At 34.6% G+C, this 23,781-nt stretch overlaps 2 protein-coding genes across 2 annotated transcripts; one reads left to right on the top strand and one right to left on the bottom strand.

Moving 5' to 3' along the window:
• Positions 1–223: 223 nt before the first annotated feature.
• Positions 224–12,357, bottom strand: LOC128862916 (rho guanine nucleotide exchange factor 18). Its single transcript, XM_054101740.1, has 2 exons — positions 11,372–12,357; positions 224–6,321 (listed from the first exon to the last, which is right to left on the bottom strand). Exons 1-2 carry the CDS (start codon positions 12,048–12,050, stop codon positions 2,828–2,830), a joined length of 4,173 nt encoding a protein of 1,390 aa, XP_053957715.1. The 5' UTR covers positions 12,051–12,357; the 3' UTR covers positions 224–2,827.
• A 2,545-nt stretch (positions 12,358–14,902) lies between these two features.
• On the top strand, positions 14,903–20,354 carry LOC128863910 (transmembrane 9 superfamily member 4). The gene is made up of 11 exons (XM_054103326.1): positions 14,903–15,043; positions 15,200–15,591; positions 15,651–15,806; positions 15,865–15,976; positions 16,042–16,207; positions 16,274–16,477; positions 18,855–19,044; positions 19,102–19,329; positions 19,388–19,571; positions 19,645–19,783; positions 19,854–20,354. Exons 1-11 carry the CDS (start codon positions 15,017–15,019, stop codon positions 19,952–19,954), a joined length of 1,899 nt encoding a protein of 632 aa, XP_053959301.1. The 5' UTR covers positions 14,903–15,016; the 3' UTR covers positions 19,955–20,354.
• The last annotated feature ends 3,427 nt before the right edge of the window (positions 20,355–23,781 follow it).

Genomic DNA, 23,781 nt, shown 5'->3' with positions numbered 1-23,781 from the left:
CAAAGAGGCTTTAGATGCTGATTAAACAATTTAAAATTTTGATAACAATTTTTTGAAATTTGTAAAATTTTGTACAAAATTTGGAGCTTTTATTTACAAGGTTCTGTTGAACTATAATAAACTATATTTTAATAAAAAAATTACCATAAAAAATATAGCGAATATTGTAAAAAGATAAAGTAACTAAATTATGTTTAGGGAGAATTTTTTTTATTACGTATAAATTTTCCATTTACCTATGTCCTAAATGGAAGTACCAAAAATGTTTTTATCTGTTTGCGTGAAGATAAAAAATGAATAAAGTAATTTTGTTTAAAAGTTTTCTAATTCGTTTTTTTAATTCGTCTATTAAGTACGAAGTAGCAACGCATGACGGCTTATATACTTGTGCTTAATTCTAACATAATTTCTAGATGAGGCAAGCCTGTATTTTCTGGCAAATTCTGCCATGTCATCTGTCATTCGAGTTTTGAGGTGTCGCGAATGTTCATAATTCGTCACAATTCTATAAGCCTACCAATCATGGCCAATCTTAGTTAAGCATGTGGTATTTATATGTAAGGACTTGATTTTGAAACCCAATACCAAAAAAACTAGCTTACTAAACACCCTAAACGAGAGTTAGTAAATACACGTTTAATTGAGGTTATGTCCACTAGCTAAGAGTGTTTGAGTAACAGCCCTCACTCCTGCCTACGAGAAAAATGCCATACCATTTTGTTGTTTAGTATGTATTTCATTGTATATAATCAAAAGATATACTGAAATATAATATATAATCAGTAGATATATAAAATAAAATAATCAGTAAATATACTAAATAAATATTTTAAACATACATAAATGCCAAGAACACTTATACAGGGTAGTCCAAATACTAAGGTGATTCAGCAATGTCACTGAATTTGTTGCTGCGACTACAAAAAAGGGCTGTAAAACTTAAATGTAAATTTTTTATATTTCTACACCAGCTGACCCGAAGTAATCAAATAAATGTTAGCTGAAAAGCTTTATTTTGCAAATTATTTTTTTGCATTTTGCATTCTTAAAGCTAAATTTAGGAATTCTGCGAATGCACCGAACGCTGGCCTGCAAAATTTTTCCTAAGCCTATCTATCCACCTTTTCTTTTTGATATTCGGTGTAACCCTGCCCAAATTCTGGATTTTCTTGTAAAATTTCCCACAGCAAAACGTATTCTTGATGTGTTCTTAACATTTTTAACTTTAAACGAAAAATGATATACATACACGGAGCGCGATTTATTACCAAGTTTTACTTTTCTTGTTTGTTTTAATTTCAGTTTTATAACAGCATAGTTCCTTCTACAACAAAAACCATATAAACCCAAACGCAAGGCTTAAACATTACCTCCAAAGCGTAATCTTCTCTTATTCAAAGAGTAATACGCGTACCAAGTTTCGAGTTATCGTGCGCCGAGCGGACAAACAGACCGATGGATACACATGACCGAATCGACTCCTCTTCTTATTCTGTACATTTCGGTACATACTATATATACCTTCTGCTCAAATATGAACGAGACGTTATCAATAAAACGGTCCGCGGATGACATATGGCAAAAATAAATTTTTTGTTTTTTGGTAGGACTGTTATAAGCTTACATGGCAAATTTCAGCGTGATATGTCACATAGTTTGTTTTCTGTGCTACTGTAAACAAGTCAAGCTCGAGTGTGTTCAAATTCAAAGAATTTGTTTGAAATTAAAATTTCTGCTTCAGACGCCTTAAAAATGTTGCAGACAACCTAAGGGGACTCTGCTCTATCGCGTGCACGTGTTTTCCAGTGCTACAAATCGTTCAAAGAGGGCCGTACATCGGTTGAAAACTTGCCTCATGAACGTTTTATTATTTTAAGCTGTTACATACAACCGTTAAGAGAACAAAATTATAATATCCTTGGGCACAAGTGCGCGGGTATAAAAATGAAACAGAATAAAAAACGTTGTTAATGCTTTCTAACTCTATTTCATGCACCGCTCAAACGATATTCAGCGTAAGGTTCAGTATTATGTGTGGAATATCCATATGAAATCGATCTTTAATTACATCACCGACGAAAATTCGGAAAACTCATGCTTCGTAATCATGCCACCAGCAGAAAGTTCATACCAAACCATTTTTCTCTGCACCAATTATATTTACTAACATAGCCGCCAAATCGCAGTGTCCATCGTTCACAGCTTCTTTTTAATAAGTGCGCGATGTGGGCTACACAGCATTTACTTTGGAACTGAGTTTGCCATTTTTCATAACGTTATTCAAGCGTAAGGGCATTCATTCTCGTTACGCACAGGTATGATACTGGCTGACGGAAGATTTTGGAGATAAAAAGGTTTCACTGTCAAAACAATGTAGCTCAAAAAAGATACCTGTATTCGGATCACCCTGTATATACAATTTATTATGTATTAGTTAAAATACGAAAAAAAAAAAACATAATGTGACTTAGTAATTAATAACAATAATGCGCAAATTCGTGAAAGGAATTTTATATGGTTTTAAGTTAAATAATTTTGCTTTTATTACTGCAAGCTAACCAAAATCTTCAAACATCACATTTCAAATACGTGAATTCCAATATACATAATCGTACCGATTTTTACAATATACATATGCACATACATATGTTAAGTAGGGATACATGTAAATGCGTTGGTGAACATGTATTTTGTCAACTTTGCTACTAAGCACATACAATAGATTATTTAGTTTAAACGCTAGTAAGATTTCGTTTTTGAGCTTAGACATATAGTGGAATGTATTTTCAGCTTACACTTAAATTTCAATTTCTGGCGAAAATGGGCGTCAGAAGTAAATTTCTTCTTCATCCGGTTTTGTGTTATTATTTTTCTTATGCAGGTTAAATGGATTTGTACCAATTGACGAGCCACCGCTATTCTCCAACGTCGACAATGTTTGTGGAATACGCGAGGATATTGGTGTTGTACTTGTGTTGGTTTGTCGCTGGCCAAAAGTGAGTGTAGACGTGGAATCAGTGCGGTTTACGCTCACAGTAGATGGTGGTGGTGAGGTTGCTGTTCTTGTATTGGGATGTTGAATAATTGCAGGCGAACTGCCAGTGCGTGCGTGTTGGGGAACGATTTGGTGCGTATTTTGTGATGTACTAAAATTGGATGTAGACGATCGTTTATCTGCCAACTTGAGTGGCAGCATTTGAGTGCAACTCATTTGTTGTGAGGCGCTCGCATTGAAGCTGGCTGATTTGTCTATTTTACTGCTGCCAGAAGAACCTAAAGATGTGCTTGACGAGAGGGAAGACAATTTCATTGGAATTTTCTGTTTAATGCCAGTGTGGTTTATTTTTGGCGCATTATTAGCGCTAAGTAAATTAACAGGCGGAGTTTTAGAGATTGTCGAAGCTGTCCGCCATTTGTCTTTCCGTCGATCAACAGTGCTCTGTGGTAATGCAGTTGGCGTTGATGAATCGCTTTGTAAGTGTGTACTGTCATGACTGTCGTGTGTATCATCAGTAGAAGAGGGAGCAACAGGCAAAGGGCTATTAATCAACAACGGAGTGTTTGGCGATAGTAGCAATCCCTGATTTGAAAGTAACTCCATTTTACGATAAAGTTGTTCTCTCTGTTGTTTGATATCCTCCTGTTCGGCTTTGATTTGTTCTTGAAGTTTTATTTGCTGCGAATGTTTTTCATTTAATTCTAGCTCTTGTTGCTCTTTCTGGCGAAGCCACGCAGTCTTTTCTTCTTGTAATTTGTCTTGCAAATTTCGTAGTTCTTCTAGTTGATCATTATGAGTGTAAGCGCCGCGCGGACTCTCTCGATACAATGCCAACTGCAGCTGCAAGCTGTGTATGGTCGTCATTTGCTGTGATACTATACAAAGCAGGGTATGAAGGTGATGTGATATTTGTAATGCGGCATAATTATGGTCCTTGATAGCAACTTCTTCACTTCCAAGTGTCGCTGTATGTCCGCTCGTAGATTGCGTTTCACTAGCTGCGGTTTGTAACTTCAAAGCGACCACTGATGAACCAGTAGTTTTTGAATCAAGTTTCTCTTCAAGTTCTTGAAGACGCGGTGTTAGTGTTTGCAGTGCTGACATTTTTGAAGCATCGCGACATGAAAAGTTATTTTTCCCACGTTTTTCATCAAAACCAGCAAAAGTTTCAGCCCGTTTAGGTAACGTAGGTGACGCATAATTTTCACTTTGTTTTTCACCAACCGAACTTACAGAACGCGATACCGGTAAACCAGTAGATGCCGTGTATACCATAGCGGCCAACTGACTAATGCTTTGCACCATGTTCAACACAAATTTCCACAATTCTGCTGTATTGCAGTCCACACCAACCAAATCTTTGTACGAACCAAAAGTAGCAAGAAAATTTGATGCATTAGCAGTACTTCCATTAACATAAGCACCACTGCCGCTAAAACTGCTGTTATTCGGTCCACATGAAACATTCACTTCAGAAAAATGCTTTTGTTCTTTAAGCAAATTTAATTGGAGAAAAATCTTATCCTCGAGTAAAATTGCATGATCAATATCTTTCTGTCTTATCTTATCAATAAGGTCACGTTTGCTGACTCCAATACGCAGCTTTTCCTCGGCTGTAAGATCTTCAGTTTCAATTACATCCGAGGATGGACATTCCAGCACAGCCTGCCGTATTGACTGAATCCAGGTATTTTTATCCTTCGGTTGCTGCACCTTTAATTCGTACATTTCTGGAAAAGATGGGTTTGAAGAAATTATATAGATGCCTCGTGCTTCAGTTCCCGCTTTCTCACGTATAAGTAACTTTTGTAATGGCACTACGCCTGCCTTATGTTCTGGTGTAAAGAATGTGTACTTGTTATGAGCTGAGTTTTCACAAAGAAAGCATAGACAATCGGTAAGTACAACAACTAATACCAACTGCATTTTAGAGCGTCCTTGCATTAAAGTAGCAAGCCCTTCAAATTTCAGACGTCGACGTGATTCAACACCGATGTCTGATTTGCGGAAGGGCTTATTTTTATAAATAGTGAACGATTTCGGGTCGACGCGATTGAAAATGTCAAGTTGCCTTTCTTGTAACTCTTTCTCTGCAACGCATGCGTCAACGTCTATAAGTAAGGCCTTTACAAGATTAAGCGCATGCTGCAACTTATCTGTTTCCAACTTATCCTCCCGAGCACTTTTAAGAAGTGGCTCAATTAGCAAAGGATACTTGGTAAGGCGCTGTGTAACAAATAGTATACACTCTGGTATTCCTTTCTTTTTTAGCAGTGGGTTAGATAAGCAATGTTTATACCACTCAGCAAACGTTTGGTCACGACTGGTCATGCACGCCTTGAAATGTTCTAGTGCTGTCCGGTGGTTAGCACAAAATTCACCATATGCCAATCTCAGATGCTGCGCTTTTTCCAGAGAAAAAAAATTTAGCAATATATCAGCAATACTGTCAACGACATATTGCTCCCTTTGCTTTTGACGCAGTTTTTTCAGAAAGCTTATATGTAACTCGGTTAATTCGGATAAACGGGGAAACATATAATTAATATTTAGTGAGGGGAAGTGGCGTTCTAAGCTTTCAACGAAAACCTTTTGCATAACAAGCAGGGTCTGACAATGATGCTTTTCAGTCATGATAAACTCATAAATATGCTCCTGTCTTTTAATCTGTTTTTCCTTGAGCGACTTCAATACTTCTTTTGGTACGCTTGGCGACCATGAGTCATGCTCCTCAGCTGCAATTCCCAGTATAGGATCGGCACCGAGATCTTGTACTTCAATGGGAGGGTCGTTAAGAAATTCTGATCGGATTAAGGGACTATCATCGTTTAGATTTCCGGCTTGATCAACTCCATCGTAATAATCTTGCCCGATTTCCGCTTTATCGGAACCCTTTTTTACGCCGACTAATATCATTTTTTGACCACTACCAGCACCTGATTTTTTTCCTTTGCATTCCATTTGATGTTCCTTAATATTTAACATTGATATGTTACTACCACATGCATCGCACGTTCCAGTTTGCCCTCCTGGTTTCACCTTGCCCTTATCTTTTTTTTTGCGAAAAAAGAGAGATCCGCGCTTACGGCGTTTCTCGACATTTTCGTACGCCTCAATTTTTACATGAGCACGCAAAAGACTTTGATTTTCATCCTCACTGTCATAGAGATGGCGTGCTTTTATCTCCTCCTTAGCAACAATCGATGAAGTAGATATGCTTTTTTGCAATGGAATCCGAACTTCTGTTGCGAGATTACGCTTTGCTGCAATACGCTGAAAATCGCGAGCCAACTCTGCCTCATTTAGCGAATGTGTTGATATGCCTAAAATGAATTAAATATAATATTAAAATATATTAAATTCAGAGAAATTGCGAAGCAGTACATGTACGGTTGAGTTACTTCAATAAAATTTGCCGATGAAATGCACTTAAAATGAAGTAAATAAAAAGGAAACATTACACAACTGCGAACATCTTTGAAAAATTGTGCCCTAATTCCTCACTTTTACCACGCCATATGGCAGCAATATTGCGATTAACAAAAAATAAAAATTTTCGCCCCGATTGTTTCCCATAAAGTAGACGGAACATTAGATAGAGTATCTAATGCAGCAAGATAAGGTCCCAAAAAAACTAAATACACAGTTGTGGACACATAAAATTACGGTCGCAGAAAGTTTTTTTTTTTTTTTTTTTTTTTTTTTTAGTTTTTAGTTAATATTCATGCAAATATTTTATTACTATTTAGAACATGTGGTCTCTTTTTTTGGGTCCTAAAAATCAGATTTACAAAAATATAATTGACCGTGTACAGAAAACACTTTTAAAATTTGCTTTACGCTCTTTGAAACTTGAGCCTCGTATTCCTCCGACTAACATTCTAGCTAAATACTCAGGCACTCAATGAGAAGTCAGCAACCACGTAGACTACCTGGACCAGAAAATAAATAATTGCGACAGAACTACATCCAGATCATAAATAGTATTAGAACATAAAAAACACGTTGTGAACAATCTTAACAAAGCGAATAACCTAATGAAACTAATTCGCTCCCTTAAAAACAAAGTTCCAAATAGACTTATAGAAACAGCTATCAACATGCCAGGGCCTAACAATTAACCTTCTACAACATGGTATCACAATCTACGGATGGACATCAGCAACAGCACTGTAAGTTGAAGCACTTTACCAGGACTTCCAAGACGCGAGCAATAGTTGTCAAGCTAGCATCCAAGTCAATAACCTCAATACAAATACAAGCAAGCCTGCGTGACTTTTTTTGAAAACTCTGAAAACTAAATTACAAGCTGCAATCTGATCAGTAAGTGTTCTAGTATTTTGTTTCGTTGCATATTGAATGGCCCACAGTTATGGCTCTTAATTCGGCATAAAATATGCCGGAGTGTAGTGGAAGTTCACTCTGTTGCACGCGAAGAAGTTATTTCCATTGTTTGTTGTTGTTGTAGAAGCATGAATGGGGATGCTGCTGAAGTTGAAGTCCTTGGCCGGTTATAAATCCGGGCCATTCCGGTAACGTAGAATCGATTGTCACGAAACTAGTGAAGTTCATAGAGAGTATATACAGCGATATAAAGACAGTTTTATGGAATGACGACTTACATGACAGCTTAGAAGGAGGATTAAACATAGAAGGGAAAAATTTTAGACTTCTAATGTATGCGGATGATATCATTTTGTTAGCGGATCATCCAGGCAAACTACAAGTGATGTTTAATAACCCTGAAAGCTACTGCAACCTGTCGAATCTTAAAGTAAACCGCTCAAAGTCTCAAATAATGGTATACTAGTAGGATTATACCTATAAGGAATTAGATTGGTCAAAAGGTCTGATTTATTTAAAAAAATACGATATAGAATCAAGCATGTGAATGATGAGGGCTAGAAGTGACATGATAATTTTAAATAACAACAGATTTGACACAGAAAATAAAACTTGCTCAATGTCTAATTTAGGCGAGCTTGAAAACATTTCCTGGCGTGCTGCTTAATATTAAGAGAATATATATTAGAATAGCCTTTTTCGGAAAATTTACCTCAAATGATTCACAACTCATTGAGATTCTCAATGGGGAAAATGATCATTGGGATAAACTTTTGCGTTTCATTAAATATGCCTCTAGATACAGAGATTACTTAACAAAAGAGTTTAACTGGTTTTAAAAACCGTAAACCGAATAATTGTTTTGCACGAAAAATAAATCGACAGACGGCTTATGCCATTGTCGTTAAATTATTGTAAATTTTTTTTTTTTCTCTTAATATTACAATAAGTAAATTTTCTATATTTTACTTTTATTTGCAATAAATACTACTACTATTGTTAATAATTCAAATTATCTGTAAAATTCGTTTAAGAATGTTATAAATTTATAATTGGACGAAAATAAAACAACTTTGAGAAAAAAGTCAGTTTTCTTAAGACTCTTCAAGAAAATAATTCATTCATTGCGAAGACAGCTTTGAGGGATGTGAAAATGTATGCATTCTAAAAAAATGTGGCAATCAATTATCCCATTAATAACACCAAAGACAAATGAGAGGAAGATAACAGTTTTCCTGTATATAGTTTAAAATCATTAAATTAATTAGCTTCCATCTGGCACTATATGATGGGGTTTTGTGCACAAAATTCAGGAGACGGAGGGCAAAGCGAACAAATACCTTTTGGTTAAGTCTTTTAATATGAAAATCAGATAAGGTCTCCAAATGAAGACCGCATATTCAAGTTTGAATCGAGATTTTTAAGTCATCCGTATATAAAAGATAATTTGAATCTGTAAAGCATTCTCAAACGTATTTTATAAAATCAACAAAGAGTAAGGGTCTCAATTTTTTTTAAGAGTGTTAATAAAGGTAGCTTTCCAGGCATCAAGAAATACACCAGTCCCAATGATAATAAAAAGTAATAGTAGTGGATAAGCAAAGACGGAATAATTTTTAAAAAGGAAAGATGATAAACCATCAACATCGGTTTGCGTAGTCGACTTAATGTGCAGAATACCGTCCAGCATATCATCAAGCGTAAACAAACGTTGCAGTAGGGATAAAATTTGCAAGGGATTTAGGCGGCTTAATGTGCAAAATACCGTCCAGCATATCAAGCGTAAACAAACGTTGCAGTAGGGATAAAATTTGCAAGGGATTTAGGCGGCTTAATGTGCAAAATACCGTCCAGCATATCAAGCGTAAACAAACGTTGCAGTAGGGATAAAATTTGCAAGGGATTTAGGCGGCAAACCAAGTTAAAACTGAAGAAATCAGCAAAAAGATTGGTAGCCTCCTGCAAGGACGATGTGTGGTTTTCATTGAAATATACTTCAGAGGGAATACTTGAGCACAGATAAGCTTCTTACAATTGCGAAGATATTTCTCCCTGTAAAGTAAGGTGTTAGATAAAAAGTTACGCAGTCTTCAATGAGCCTACCTCTGCACGTATTTTCGATATCATACAATTTTAAAAATGGGTTTGAATTTGTGACGAGTTCGTATTAAATTTTTCGTTGACAATGGATTCAATGTTGCGAAAACCTTAGAAATGTTAGGAAACTGTTTGGGTAATGATAATCTAAAGAAAACAGCCGTTTACAAGTAGATGACAAAAGTAGTGGCAAACCGTCGACATTGATAAATGATGAAAACATCAAAAAAGTGAAAGAAAAGTTGATCAATAACCGCAAATTAACCATCAGAGGGCTGGCAGGAAACTTGAATATTGCTTATGGATCCGTTCAGGACGTTGAAGTGAGTGACTTGGGATTCCGCTGTGTTGCTGTGAAGTTGGTTAATAAGGACTAATAATTGGGCGTTATGAGACGTTTGCGTGAAAAAATTCGCAATTCGCAAAAAAGGAAGAATTTATGGGAAAACAACTCGTGGGTTTTGCATCATGAGAATGCACCGTCGCACAGTGTCATCGTCATCCTTGAATTTCTGACCAAGAGCGAAACGAATACCATCCAACAGCTATCGAATTCTTTGCGGTTTTTTCTGTTTAATCGAGTCAAAAAACCACTACGGGGAACGCATTTCAAAGGAAGTAATGGAAAAATCTAAGACGGCTCTGATGGCTATACCGAAAATATAGTTCCAGAAATGTTAGGACAGTTGAATTAAACGATGGCATAAGTGGGTTGCCCTTAATCGGAGGAGCTCTGAATGCGGTAATATCACTTTTGAAAAATAAACTTGTATTATGAATTTGCTGAATGTATTTCGGGAACTTTTTGATCAAGGTGGTGTTTAAACAAAAATGCATTGCAAATAAGAAAAACAATGCAGGGTATAAATAGGTATAGCATTGGGCTCGAGCTGTCAAAAAGTCCACTTTTCGCGCGCATTTCCCTACAAAATTGCTTTATAATGTCCTGATTTAAGCGGTACGTCAAGATGTATGGCATGTCTTCATACTGGTCCTAGACATAGATATAAAACAAAATGTTTTTTCTAAGACACCCTAGTGTCTTGCTAAGGGAGCCGATTTTCCAAGAGGGAACCATAAAGTTGTTTACTGAGTAAGCCCTTTATTATTGAATCATGGTTATACCTAAGTGACTATAATATATTTAACAAATGTGCGTAATATACAAATAGTGTTTGTATGCCTAACATAGATATTTACTTATTGCAAATAATATACATTTTTCTGTCAGTAATACGCTTTTTTGTCTCTTTTGTAGTAATACTCGTAATCATAGAATTAGCCTGCCTCGGACGAGAGAGTACAGAAGGTTGTACGGTTCGTGAACCGCTAACTTGCTCTCGGTTATTTTTACAGAACCAGTTTGTTTGAGAGTTTTGTTTACGTTCCCACGACAGTCGGTTCTACGTAACCGGAATGACCCGGATTATATCCGGGGAGGACTGTCACTTCAGCAGCATTCCCTGTATACATATGTATAGAGAATATTTATGCTGCTAAAACAACAACAACAGAGTTGTGTTTTCGTTTTTTGTTTACGAACAACCATATGTATATGTATTCTACAGTTACCTATAATTTGCCATGTAGAATTTCAAGTGAACATTTTGCTTAATAACACTACGTATCGAAATTGAAAATGGGCTCTCGTATGTTGTGTGTCTAGTCGAGTTAGATATATACCTAAAATAAACATTTAAAATCTGAAATCAAGGAAAATAATTGCAATGCTTCTGACTGAAAACGGGATTTATAGAGGTTTGTATATATATTCTAGTTATGTATAAATGGTGGTGGTTTACCTTGAGTGTAAGAATTATTTTTCATCATTATTATAACTATTTTTTGTAATGTAGTGGAAATAAAGGAGCAAATCAAATTTTCTAAACTGCAAGGAAATTTATGGATAAATGTCGTGGCTGTATGGCTTACCTCCAGTGCTATTTCTAGCGGATCGTCGGCGCTGATCTGTAGCACAAATCGTCTCAGGCTCTTCACTGTCTAAACTGGATAGACTGATGCTTTTATTTGTTATATTCAGATCGTCAATGGTAGTCCAGGATCTACGACGTTCATTCATAGGAACGTATTGCTGTTGCTGCGGCATCCATCTAACATAATGACAGGCGGTATGTGTCCCATTAACGCTAGTATTTACAGCGTTAAGATCTGGTAAAGAGGCGCTTAAAATAGCAGCATGAATAGGTCCAAAGCTGTTAAAGCCATCGTGCATGTGAGCACTGCAATTTTTCATTTGAACCACAGTCTCACGTATATTTTGCAATTGATTAAGCGTGTCTTCGAAAATGTTGTTATATTTGGTTACTGAGGCCGGACTATGAGGCGTTACATTTATTGTAGGAATCATGTTATTGTTGGTGGTGATATTAGCTGAGAGAACTGGTGGAGTGTTAATAATAGGAATGCAATAATTTTGGCTTTCACAATAGGGACGCTGTTGACTTGTTAAAAGACCCTTGTTGGTATTTTGTAAGTGATTTTGCAAATTTAATTCATTCATAGAATTTATGAGATCAGTATTTGAAGAGATATTGGAATTTATGAAATCTGTAACCACATCATTTTCAATATCATTGTCATTCGTTGCCATATTAGGGTTCAGCCCTTATTTTTCTTCTATACCTTGGAAAGGCATACCACAATATTACACAGAATAAATTTACAATTCATTCGTTGTAATATGTACACTAATTGGGGCAAAAAGACGAATCACTAATATTTCGAAAATAAGCCACACTATAAGTTTGACAAATATAAAACCAACTTTTTATATTCTGCATTCACAAATCTCCCTTTTCCTGAATGAATTCGCCTTGTTTTTAATTTTATCTAATGAAGAAATTTTTTCCTCCACAGAAACAAACACACAAACCAATATTCTTTAATTTTCTTGCTTTCCATTATTATTCTCATTGACAGGTTACAAAAAGTGTTGCTGATGCAATTTTTTAAGACTGGGTTTGCACGAGACATGAAAATCAAGTATAATTAACATAATTATTGCGATGTGGAGAATACAGAAGCAGAAACCACCACTTTACTTTCGCCGAGGTTGGCAATTGAGTGACATCAAGACAGAAAAAAAAAATATTTGTTTATAAGTTACTTGATTGCCAATACCCCTGCTCGATTGCGGTCGTTGATTGCATGCAAATCATCTCTTACAATATAATGCAAATGCAGACCGCTCACCACAGCCCTCAATCAATTAATTGCATTGCTTATGATAAATTTATCGCGTGCAATTAACTGACACTTTGGTATTTTGAAAGTTATATTCTCATTTATGCGAAATCTTTGTTTTGCAACACTATACAATCAAGAGAGAAATATAAAAAAGAAGTGTTTCTTTATTTTTAGCGCACAAAAACAGCAAATAGATTGATTTACCGCCATTTTTTTTAATATTTTGTTTAGTACGAATTTTTTTATTAAAAGTCATACGGTGAAATGCCGCATGCCATCTACAGTAATGGTGTTCAGAAAAATTAAGAGGGTGAAGGACAAAATTAGGTAATTTGCTTTGTATTCTTTCGACTCTTATACCATTACCTGCACAAATTGGGATCCAAATAGCATATTCTAATTTTGAGCGAACCAATATATTAAAAAGTACTTTCCTAATATAGCGATCCCTGAAATCCATTACATAAATACGAAGGAAAGCTAAGTTACTTTAAGTCTTCGGAACCAAATAACAAAATTTATTTAACAAAAAAAGGGATTATCAGAGTTAATACCTATTTCACTAAGGTCTTTATCTGTGTCAAGTTGATTATTTAAGATATTGTATAAAGAAGGCATAATATAATGATTCAATACATAGATATGGTGATATAGAAGAATTTTTTGGTTTTTGATTTAAAGCTAACTTATTGAAGTAGTCCACCAAGCGCGATAGTTTAAATAATGATGCAACTTGTCGATGTCGGCTGTATGTTTTATGAAAAGTTTAAGGGCATCGGTACATCAATTACAACAATCAAAATTCTATTAGAGATATAAGATTTTAAGCAAGTTAGGAAAACCATGTGAAAACCAATGTTCTACAGTTTGTGCACTAAAACTGAGTGAAAAACTCTGTCAAAAGTTTTCGAGAAATCAGTGGAAATGGAGTCTCCATGAAGCTCATTTTTAAACGTAGTTTAGTTGGAAGTCGTTTCAGCTTTTAAAAATGGATTTCATGTAAACACCATTTCTGATTCGTAAGCTCCATTTTTACTATTGTTTGTGTTCTGTTGAAGGGTTATGTTTGTGTTCTGTTGAAGGGTTGAACAAAAATCAAAAAAGAACATGATTTACTTAATAAATTTATTTAAATAACAGCAGCCTCTGAGAAAATTGTCACGCAAAGACCCGATTTACACGAGGAGACATCTGGAAGGGAAACATTTTGTTCGGTGGCGAAGGACGGTCGGGGAAGAGAGAAGGGATTTTGTCTCCCGTACTCGGCGACACGCTTTGCTCTTCTTATTCGTATTTCCAATCTTTCCAATTTTTGACAGTCGCTTCATTCGTTTTTTTCTTTTGTGGGAGAAGGTTCTGAGTTATGTGTTGGTTTTCAAGCAAACGGAAGATAACAAAGATGACAAACATCCGAACACTGCTTGGGAAATGCACGATTATTTTTGCTAGTAAAGTAGGTATAATTTAAAATATATTATGGGGCATGTTTATGTTGAATTCTAATTTTCCTCGCATTTCTAGTTACTCAAGTTAATTTTAAGTTAATTATTTACATATGAAGTATTTTTAATTTAATTTTTTTTATTCAAGTTTAAGAATTTATAAATATATTTCAATAAAAAAACAACAAATTATTTATTATTTAACCAGTTTGCATTTTTCATTCATATATTTAAGAAACTGTTGTCGAACGCTCTCTGCTTTACATGTAAGCGCGTGCTAGAATACATCCGAACCAGACGATGCTAAAGTGTTAAATGTCAAAATGTCGCGAAAACATTTTTGCCCGTGTGAACGCGAATGAAACTTCAAAAGAGAATTTCCAGTGTCTCCCTTCCAGATGTCTCCTCGTGTAAATCGGGTCAAACAGGATATTTTCTCATTAATGTATCATACAATGATCATAGTTCCTAAATTCACAATTACATCCGAGTTAGAGGATTTTCACAAAGGCGACATCAATATACAATAGAAACTAATTTATTTCTTTTCTTGCGACTTGGTGGTTGGAATGTTAGGGTGTCCTGCTTCTTTATTGTCGTCTTGTTTATCTGTTAACGTTCTCATTGAATTTTGAACTCTCAAACCAGCAAATTGCAAAAATGATATACATGTAAATATTGCTGTTTACCTACCGAAGTCACCTTGCTGGGAATCCTATTAAAATGTGTCAAGTGGCGCTAAGTAAAGTCAATGTGTAACTGCTCTATAAGCGATTGCTATTTGCTTTGTTTGTTTAATTTTTGCAATTAGATCTACGAATATTCTAATTTTGAATAGCCAGGTTTAGAAGAAGAAGAATGTAAAAAAGTTTTTTCAATTGCGATATTATACGAAATAGATCATTTACTAAAGATTATTCTTTGACAAATGCTTAAAAGTAGTGTGGAGATGAGGGTATGTGTTGTAAAATATCTTTGCAAGCTCATAATTAATGCGACTTCCATATAGAAGTTATTTTAGCTGACGCGTCAAGCGTTTATTGTTTGAACAAATTTTCGTTGATATTTTTTTCAATTATTAAGAGACTTTCTAAGTATACTTTTTCCTTAGAGCCCATTACTGGTGCGGCTTCTGTTATTCTTGGCTGCGGTTTCTCTGGCGGAATGTTTTTACGTGCCGGGCGTTGCGCCCGTAGAGTTTTCGATGGGTCAAAAAATCGATGTAAAAGCAGTAAAAATGACGAGCAGTCGCACCCAATTGCCTTACCAATATTATTCACTTCAGTTTTGTTTGCCAAAGAACGGAACTTTAATTTATAAATCTGAAAATTTGGGTGAAGTTCTACGTGGGGACCGAATAGTAAATACGCCTTATGAAGTGCGTATGGCTGAAAATATTAACTGCAAACTGCTATGCAATAAAAAGGATCAGCCCATGAATTGGGACAAATATCAATCTGCAATAGTTGCTGAGCGGATAGAACACGAATATTTCGTCCATTTGTGAGTTCTTATTATATAAGGCGTCTTGAGGGAATTAACTATAAAACATTTTATTTCAGACTCGTAGATAATTTACCGGTTGCTACTAGAATCGTAAGTCCTAATAATCCCAATGAAATAACATATGAACACGGGTACCGGTTAGGACAAGTTGATGGAGACATTTATATAAACAATCACCTGAAGTTTATTCTCTCATACCATATGCATGCGAAGTGAGTATTTGTTTTTCAAAAATGAAAATATATATGAATTAATTCACATTTGAAACAGAAACAAATACCGTGTAGTTGGTTTCGAAGTAGAAACAGCTTCAGTCAACTATAAAGAAATGAAATTTGAGGGAGATTCTTGCAATTTTCCAGATAATGCGAGACCACAATTGGTGACGAGAATTATTTTTTGAATTCAGCATGGTACTAAAGCTTAAAATTTATTAAAATATATTAGGTAAATCCGAACTCAAACACGCAACTATATTTTACCTATTCCGTCGAATGGAAGGAGTCGAAAGTAAGTTGGGCATCCCGATGGGATATCTATCTTGGTATGAGGGACGTGCAAATTCATTGGTTTAGTATTATCAACTCTCTTGTAGTCGTCTTTTTCCTTTCGGGTAAATATCATTCACTAATTTCAGTTTCTTAAACTTGGGAGAATTACTAATAAAATCCTATTGTAGGTATATTAACCATGATCATGATTAGAACGCTACGTCGAGATATCGCCCGATACAACACCGATGACAACATAGAGGACACGTTGGAGGAAACAGGATGGAAGTTGGTACACGGTGATGTTTTTCGTCCTCCAAAAAATACGCGGTTATTTTCAGCCGTTATTGGTAGCGGAATACAGATATTTTTTATGGCATTAATAACAATATGTAAGTATAATGGAGATAATAATTAATTTTTTTTTATTCTTATTGGTTTCCATTTGTTTAAAGTACCTCAGCTTGTTTTCTTTTTTTTTAATTTGTAACCAATTACGCAATTGTTATATTTATTGGTTACTTTTTATTATATTAATTGGCAAAAGTAAATTTTCTAACACAATTAAATAAGATACATACAACTTTTCGAGCGAACTTAAAATTTACGACCATTTCTATTGCCATTAACTATAATACTACTCTTATACATATATACATACCTATATATGTATCTATTTATGCATAATAGTTGCTTACACCCTTTTTTGCGTTTGGGCGAACTCCCCTTCGATATGTGGTGTGCGTCTTGTTGTTTTCCTACAAATGGAGACACCTACATTTTTGTGCCGCCTACACTCGGAGGTTTGTCACTGCCAGCCAAGGGCGACCACTATTAGAAAAAACGTTTCCTACCATTTCGTGTTCCATTATAACGGCTGCCCTAGTCCCTTTGTAAATATGAAATTCAATATTTGTAAAAAGTCAGAAGTTTTAGGTTTGAATTCAGAACAAAATATCAAATAATTTATTATAAATTAAAACATAAAACATATATATTTTTTGGGAATGTTGCCGAAGTGACAGTTCTTGGCCGGATTTAAAACCGGGTCGTTCGGAAAGCGTAGCACCGACTGTCAGAGTAACGGTGATCTTGAACGAAAATCGAGATCCTGTGTATGTTTGCTTAAAATTTGTTGATACTAAACTGACCCACCTGTTTGCGAATTGATCCCTGGGTACCGTCTAATATTAACTTCTTACATAACATTAAATTTGAAAATATTATTTTAACCCTTTGCCTTAAAACTACGTGTGGTAAATGTCATTTGGCTGTGATGTGAACAGCCAATTTTTTTTTATTACCATTATTCTAGTCTTGAGGAGTTTTATATTTCGTTCTTATGTCGTTTTGAATTCGGAATAGTCAGTTACGTCGTAAGGTCAGTTACGCTGAATAGTACCCCTAAAATATCTATTTTGCTTCATCAATCTCAAACGCTTTGAAAATCGTTGAAAGTTTGCTTTTAAAATGTTCTCCTAATTTCATAAACCGACAAGTTATTATGCTTCAAACATTTACAATCTCATACGGAACATTTCGCCTTTGAATTAAAATTAGGGAGCAGTGCTAAATTCTGCATTACAAGTTTTGGAAAAAATTTAAAATAAATTCTAAACAGTCTAAATTCTTTTTATAGTTTTGTATTTTTTTAAATTGTCTTAACAAAACAATGTATTTAAGTTAACTGAAAACAATTATCAACTCAGCAATAATATATCAATGTTAAGGGGTATTCTGGTCTAGACGCATTAATTTTAGATATTTTTAAAACTAAGATAAAAAAAATTAAAAACATTTTTACCATCCATTTTTTTATGGTTTTTAGTAATATTGGAAAAGTATAAAAAAAAATTAATAAAAAAAAATAATAAAAAAATCGTGGAATTCCAGGCCGGCGGAGTGGGGGCTACATAAAAAACTGTGCTCCATGGATGGCATGATTCCAACCCTTGTAGTGATCTAAAACAAACAAATTAAAAAAATTCTTCATTAGTTAGGATGTCGCTATCGGATTACGCCAAATCAAAGAAAAAAAATTCACAAAATGGCGTCAACTTGAACAAAAAACAATTTTTCTTTTACCATCTTTTTTTTTTTTACCTTTTAAAATTTTTTTAAATACTTGAAACTTAAATTTTTCAAAATCCGAAGCAGGCGCGATAACAGATGTATAATAAAAAATTCTTATTAAACTTCAAAGCGATCGGTCAAGTAGAACTTGACATATCATGACGACCATCTTAAAAAAAAGTAGTTTTGAGAAAATCGCGTTTGAAGTTTGAGCAACATTTCCAATGGAATTACTTAGATCATAATATTTACTACACACTCACTCTGAATATATATATATATATTATAGAAGTATATATTATAGAAGAATAAAGTATATCTATATGTATAGAATAAATAAAGGGTGTGTGGGATACAAAAGATTTTCTTCTCAAGTCGTCCGGTAACATCGGCAGTTTAATGTTCGATTCGCTCCACTCGGCCGGCTTAGGCGCCACGTCACAAAATCCGCTGTATCTCCGAAAATAATTCGATTTTTAAAAAATCCGTTGAAGGGCATATTTTTGAAGGTCTAAACTTTGAAAATATGCAAAAAAAGAATCGAATTTTTTAAATTTCTAGACCATGATACCCCCTTAAAACATAAATATGTGCTCCTGTAATCACATAAATACTCAAATAGTTTGAAGATATTTTTATGCATTTGACTTTGTAGTTATTTATTATTTTTCGATAGTAATCAAATGTTTTTTGTAGTCTTTGCTATGCTTGGCATGTTGTCACCGTCTTCACGAGGAGCTTTAATGACTTCAGGCATTTTTATGTACGTTTTCATGGGAACGATTGCCGGTTATTTTGCTGCCCGCCTTTATAAAACTATGAAAGGACGAGAATGGAAACGTTCGGCATTTTTAACAGCTACGTTATATCCCGGCATTGTGTTTGGGTATGTTTTAAAAATAAATGCGATATATTAATTTTTAACTACATGTTATTTCTTTAGAACCGGCTTTATATTAAATTTCTTTATATGGGACAAACACTCAAGTGGCGCTGTTCCATTCACAACAATGATTTCTTTGCTGCTGTTGTGGTTTGGTATATCGGTTCCACTGGTTTATTTAGGATATTACTTCGGCTATCGCAAGCAACCATATCAACATCCGGTTCGCACCAATATGATACCAAGACAAGTGCCGACACAGCACTGGTACATGAATGTTGCGCTTAGGTATAATATATTATGCATGTCTATATCTCAATTATTATAATTAAATATTATCTTTCAGTACTTTAATGGCTGGAATTTTGCCTTTCGGAGCCGTGTTTATAGAGCTATTTTTTGTCTTCACGGCTATATGGCAGAATCAGTTCTATTACCTATTCGGCTTTCTATTTCTTGTATTTTGTATTTTAGTCGTCAGCTGTGGTCAAATATCAATCGTAATGACATACTTTCAACTGTGCGGCGAGGTAAATTTTTATTGTAAAATATCATTGAGTTTTCCAAATCAAAAAGCAAACAAAAATGTATTCTTTGGCACAGGACTATCGCTGGTGGTGGCGCAGCTTTATTGTTTCAGGAGGTTCAGCCGTATATGTTCTTTTTTATAGCATATTCTACTTTTTTACGAAATTGGAAATCACCGAATTTATTCCAACTCTTTTATACTTAAGTTACACAGGTACGTGTTCTTATAGCAGATTTGTATATACTTAGATACGATCAAAAGTGATTTTCTTGTGTCCTTCCAGGCATTATGGTATTAACATTTTGGCTATTAACGGGAACAATTGGTTTTTTCTCCGCCTATAGTTTTATTCGAAAAATATACGGAGCCGTCAAAATAGATTGATTTTTGTCTGATTTCCTGATATAAATTTCCATGAAACCTCGAAACAACACATTTGATCACATAATTTTGCGTTTTTCTGCGATTTATAGAACTAGGAATCTATTTAAATGCTGTACATTTGAGGTTCTAACATTAATTTATGACTATTTGTATGTATCTCATTCTAGTTGACTATTATTACACTAGGAGACTCTGTACATCTTTCTTAGAATTATTTAACTAGACAGCAATTGAAAAGAATTTGCTGGAGTTTATTTAATTACAAATGTTTATTTTCGTAAAGTTGATGTATTATATAACTATTAAGTCAATGCTTATTTTATTAATATATATGAACACATATGCTCAATTAAAAGTGGAAGTTTAATATTGAGAAATAAAAATATAATTATCACAGCGACCTAAATATGTATGTAAAATATCAAACGCCGGTGAGGGAATCGAATTTCTAAAAGTTAAAATTTTTCACAGAAATTCAAAATAAAGGTAGGCGTCAGAGATGTAAACCAAGCAAGTGCTGTGTTCATTTGTCTTTGCTCAAGCACAGAGCAAGCGTTAATTTTTTTTTTGAATAATGATGACTGTGTTACTTGTCTTGTATATGCATTCGCAATTCAGCCAATGTGTTATTGTTGAAATTGTAATGTTTGCCTTTGCTTCAATCTCGACCACTACCAGCGCTTTATCTTCCGGGAAAGGTATCATGTATACACTTTGTCATACATGATGTTCCAACGTGTCCTCAGTCCGCCTTAACTCCTTGGGTACAAATGACGACTGAAACACGTCATACACTTGTTTGCCCTAGAAGGTAATGACGTATTTAAATCCGCTCCACATGCAAATATTTTCTCAAATAAAACCGTACCAAAGGGGCTAAGGAAAGCGATTTTGTTGTCCAAAGCCACCATTGCGGAGTACTGCTTATTACCCTCTCATCACGGCTTATCTGCAATTACTCCGGTAGCAATCGAAACCACTTTTTGTATTGCTGCTATTGTCGACTGTCATTCGCGGAAGCCTTACTGGTCCATTGATAATCCTCCTTTGCTCTCTGTCACGGTAATATACTATTGTGTATGAAACGTTCCAATCTAGAAATGAAGCGAGTGAGTGGAGAGCCCCGAATGAAAAAGGACCAAAAAACCATTCGTTTTGAGTTAAAAAAGAGAGCGATGCTCGCGGTTTTTATGGATTACAACGGTACATCATGAATATTTGCCAGAAGGTCCTACAGTTAATAAGGACTATTATTTGGGCGTTATGAGACGTTTACGTGAAAAAATTCGCCACAAAAAGAGGATTTGTGGGAAAACAACTTGTGGATTTTACATCATGAGAACGCACCGTCGTGAATTTCTGTCCAAAAACGAAACGAATACCATCAATAGCCATCGAATTCACCTGATATAGCTCTCTGCGATTTTTTCTGTTTGATTGAGTCGAAAAACCACTACGTTCCCCGTAGTGCGTCGTTTTAATAACCGAAAGAAAGTAATGGAAAAATCGAAGACGGCTCTGATGGGTATACCGCAAATAGAGTTTCCGAAATTTTTAAAGAGTCAGATCAAAAGCAAGCATAAGTGCTCTGGAGTTGATTGGGAGTACTTTGAAAGTGATACTATCAATTTTGAGGAATAAACTTGTATTTTTAATTTTGTAAATATAATATATTCCAGGAACTTTTTGATCAAGGTGGTATACTGCTATGATCAGAGAAATAGCGCACTTATAGTGTCCTCTATACGAATTGGTACATATTTCTTAGATACTTAAGGGGCGAAACCGGTTTAGATCGATCGGAAAATCGATGTTTTTTATTGCATAAATCGTTAGTATAACTACCCAAGAATATGTGGTAAAAATTTTAAAGCGAAATTTGCATCATTCCCGATTCTATGAGCACTTCTGTGACTGCCCGTCGGTTCCGCACCGTAGCGCGCGTTAGTTAGAACGACGTTTTTCTCGAAACTTCTTTTTTTCAACTGGTGGGCATTCTAGCTTAAAAAGTTATCGACCAATCGTTCTAAAATTTTTCGGCATTTTTTCTTTTTCAATTCTTATCTATATGAACCTAATTCTGGGACTATATTATTATTTAAAATATGGTTTTTTAAGGAAAATAGATGAAAAAATATGGTATAAAAAAACCACTTTGTGTCAAAGCATGCAATTTTCAATATTTTTTTACCACAATTAGGTTCATATTCTTAGGAAATATGTTGTTAACACTAGAACTACGATAGGATATCCCTGGATAGGATCCAGCTTGGATTTCATTCCAAATAGTTCCATTAGCAATTTCAGTTTGCTGATCTTCACTCTCATCGGAATAGGACGGAAATCTTACACTTTTTCTTTTACATACCTTGAGTATGTTCTCCTCTTCACTATCACTGGATACATAGACTTTCTCTTTATCAAACTGGTTTGCAGACAATTTCGGATATATCTTTGCATATATTTGTTATATCTTCAAGAAATTTTGTTTTTTTCGAATGTGACGCCATTTTCAGGGTAATAACTTCTAACTGAAAACTATAATTTTATTTCCCTTTCTAATAATGAAAAAAATATTCAATCAGAAACCACTTACAATGTATGCAAGAATAATGTGAGATTATAAAGAAATATAAAAAATATTGAATTTATTGTCATTTGCAACTATACACGGTAAGTAAGAATACAAAATTGAAATGTTTATATGCTACGATTTATGATAACTTATCAGTATAGGGGTTACAGACTGACTGTAGAAATTGTATTCATATTACGGATTTAGTATAACTGTATATACCATATTACAGTTATACAAATTTTCGCATAATATATGGAAAACGCAAAATCTTTGAATTCCGGGAATTTTCCATATTCAAAAAGAATATTTCAAGAATATACAAAAAGTATTCATGATATTTTTATGACCGATCAAAATGACCGGTTCGTATATTTAGGTATAACACATAGTTAACTCTGAAAATTGGAAGCGTAAGAACAAAATAATCTATAATATTATTCTATACACAAATTTAATAAAAATCATGACATTATCGAAAAAAATGTAATTTGAATATTTAAGAGGAAATGGGAAATAAATGTTCCAACCGGTCATTTTGACCGGTTCGTAGTTCTAGTGTTAATAAAAAAAAATGCTTTTGATTTCAGAGAAAAATTGCAACTTCAGGAACTCCCGCCAGCAAGACACTCGGATGGCGATCGTCCATGGACAGCACGCTCTAATGCCACTATCTCCCGCGGAAATAGCTTCAAAAAATTTAAAAGTGTACCTAAAAATATAAATAAAATATCCTCTAAACTTAAACAATTTCAGATTATTCCTTCTTTGTTCAAAAAATTCTCGAAAAACACCAAACATTTTCCCCCCTTAACTAATATTCGTAGATAATGTCGTGAATCACTTGTCTCTAATATCGGATAATATATGTATGTGTGCCCAATGGCCGACTGTAAGTCCCGGTAACTTTTTTAACGTTTATTTTGCCTTGTTTCACTCGAAATGGACAACGAAATAGCGCAGTTCTATTTCAATTATGTTAGTTTAGATGATTAAAGCTATTTTTTTTGGCGAAATTCAAAAACGGCGACAGATGAGACTACAACAACAAAAATAACTACAAACAATTCTCGGTGCAACCTGCATTGTTATATTTTATGATGAATAGTAGCGGACTAAAGTGACACCACCTACAGGCAATGTATTGCTTTGAAGAAGCGAATAGCGATTGCTTTGTACACGCTAGGATCTTCCGATGAATACAAAATCATCGGAAGTATTTTTGTTTATATATCTCGCAAAAATAGGCGAT

This window comes from Anastrepha ludens, chromosome 5 (assembly GCF_028408465.1).
Source record: "Anastrepha ludens isolate Willacy chromosome 5, idAnaLude1.1, whole genome shotgun sequence".
In the NCBI taxonomy this organism is placed as follows: Eukaryota; Metazoa; Arthropoda; class Insecta; order Diptera; family Tephritidae; genus Anastrepha; species Anastrepha ludens.
This window is presented reverse-complemented; position numbering and strand designations above follow the sequence as displayed.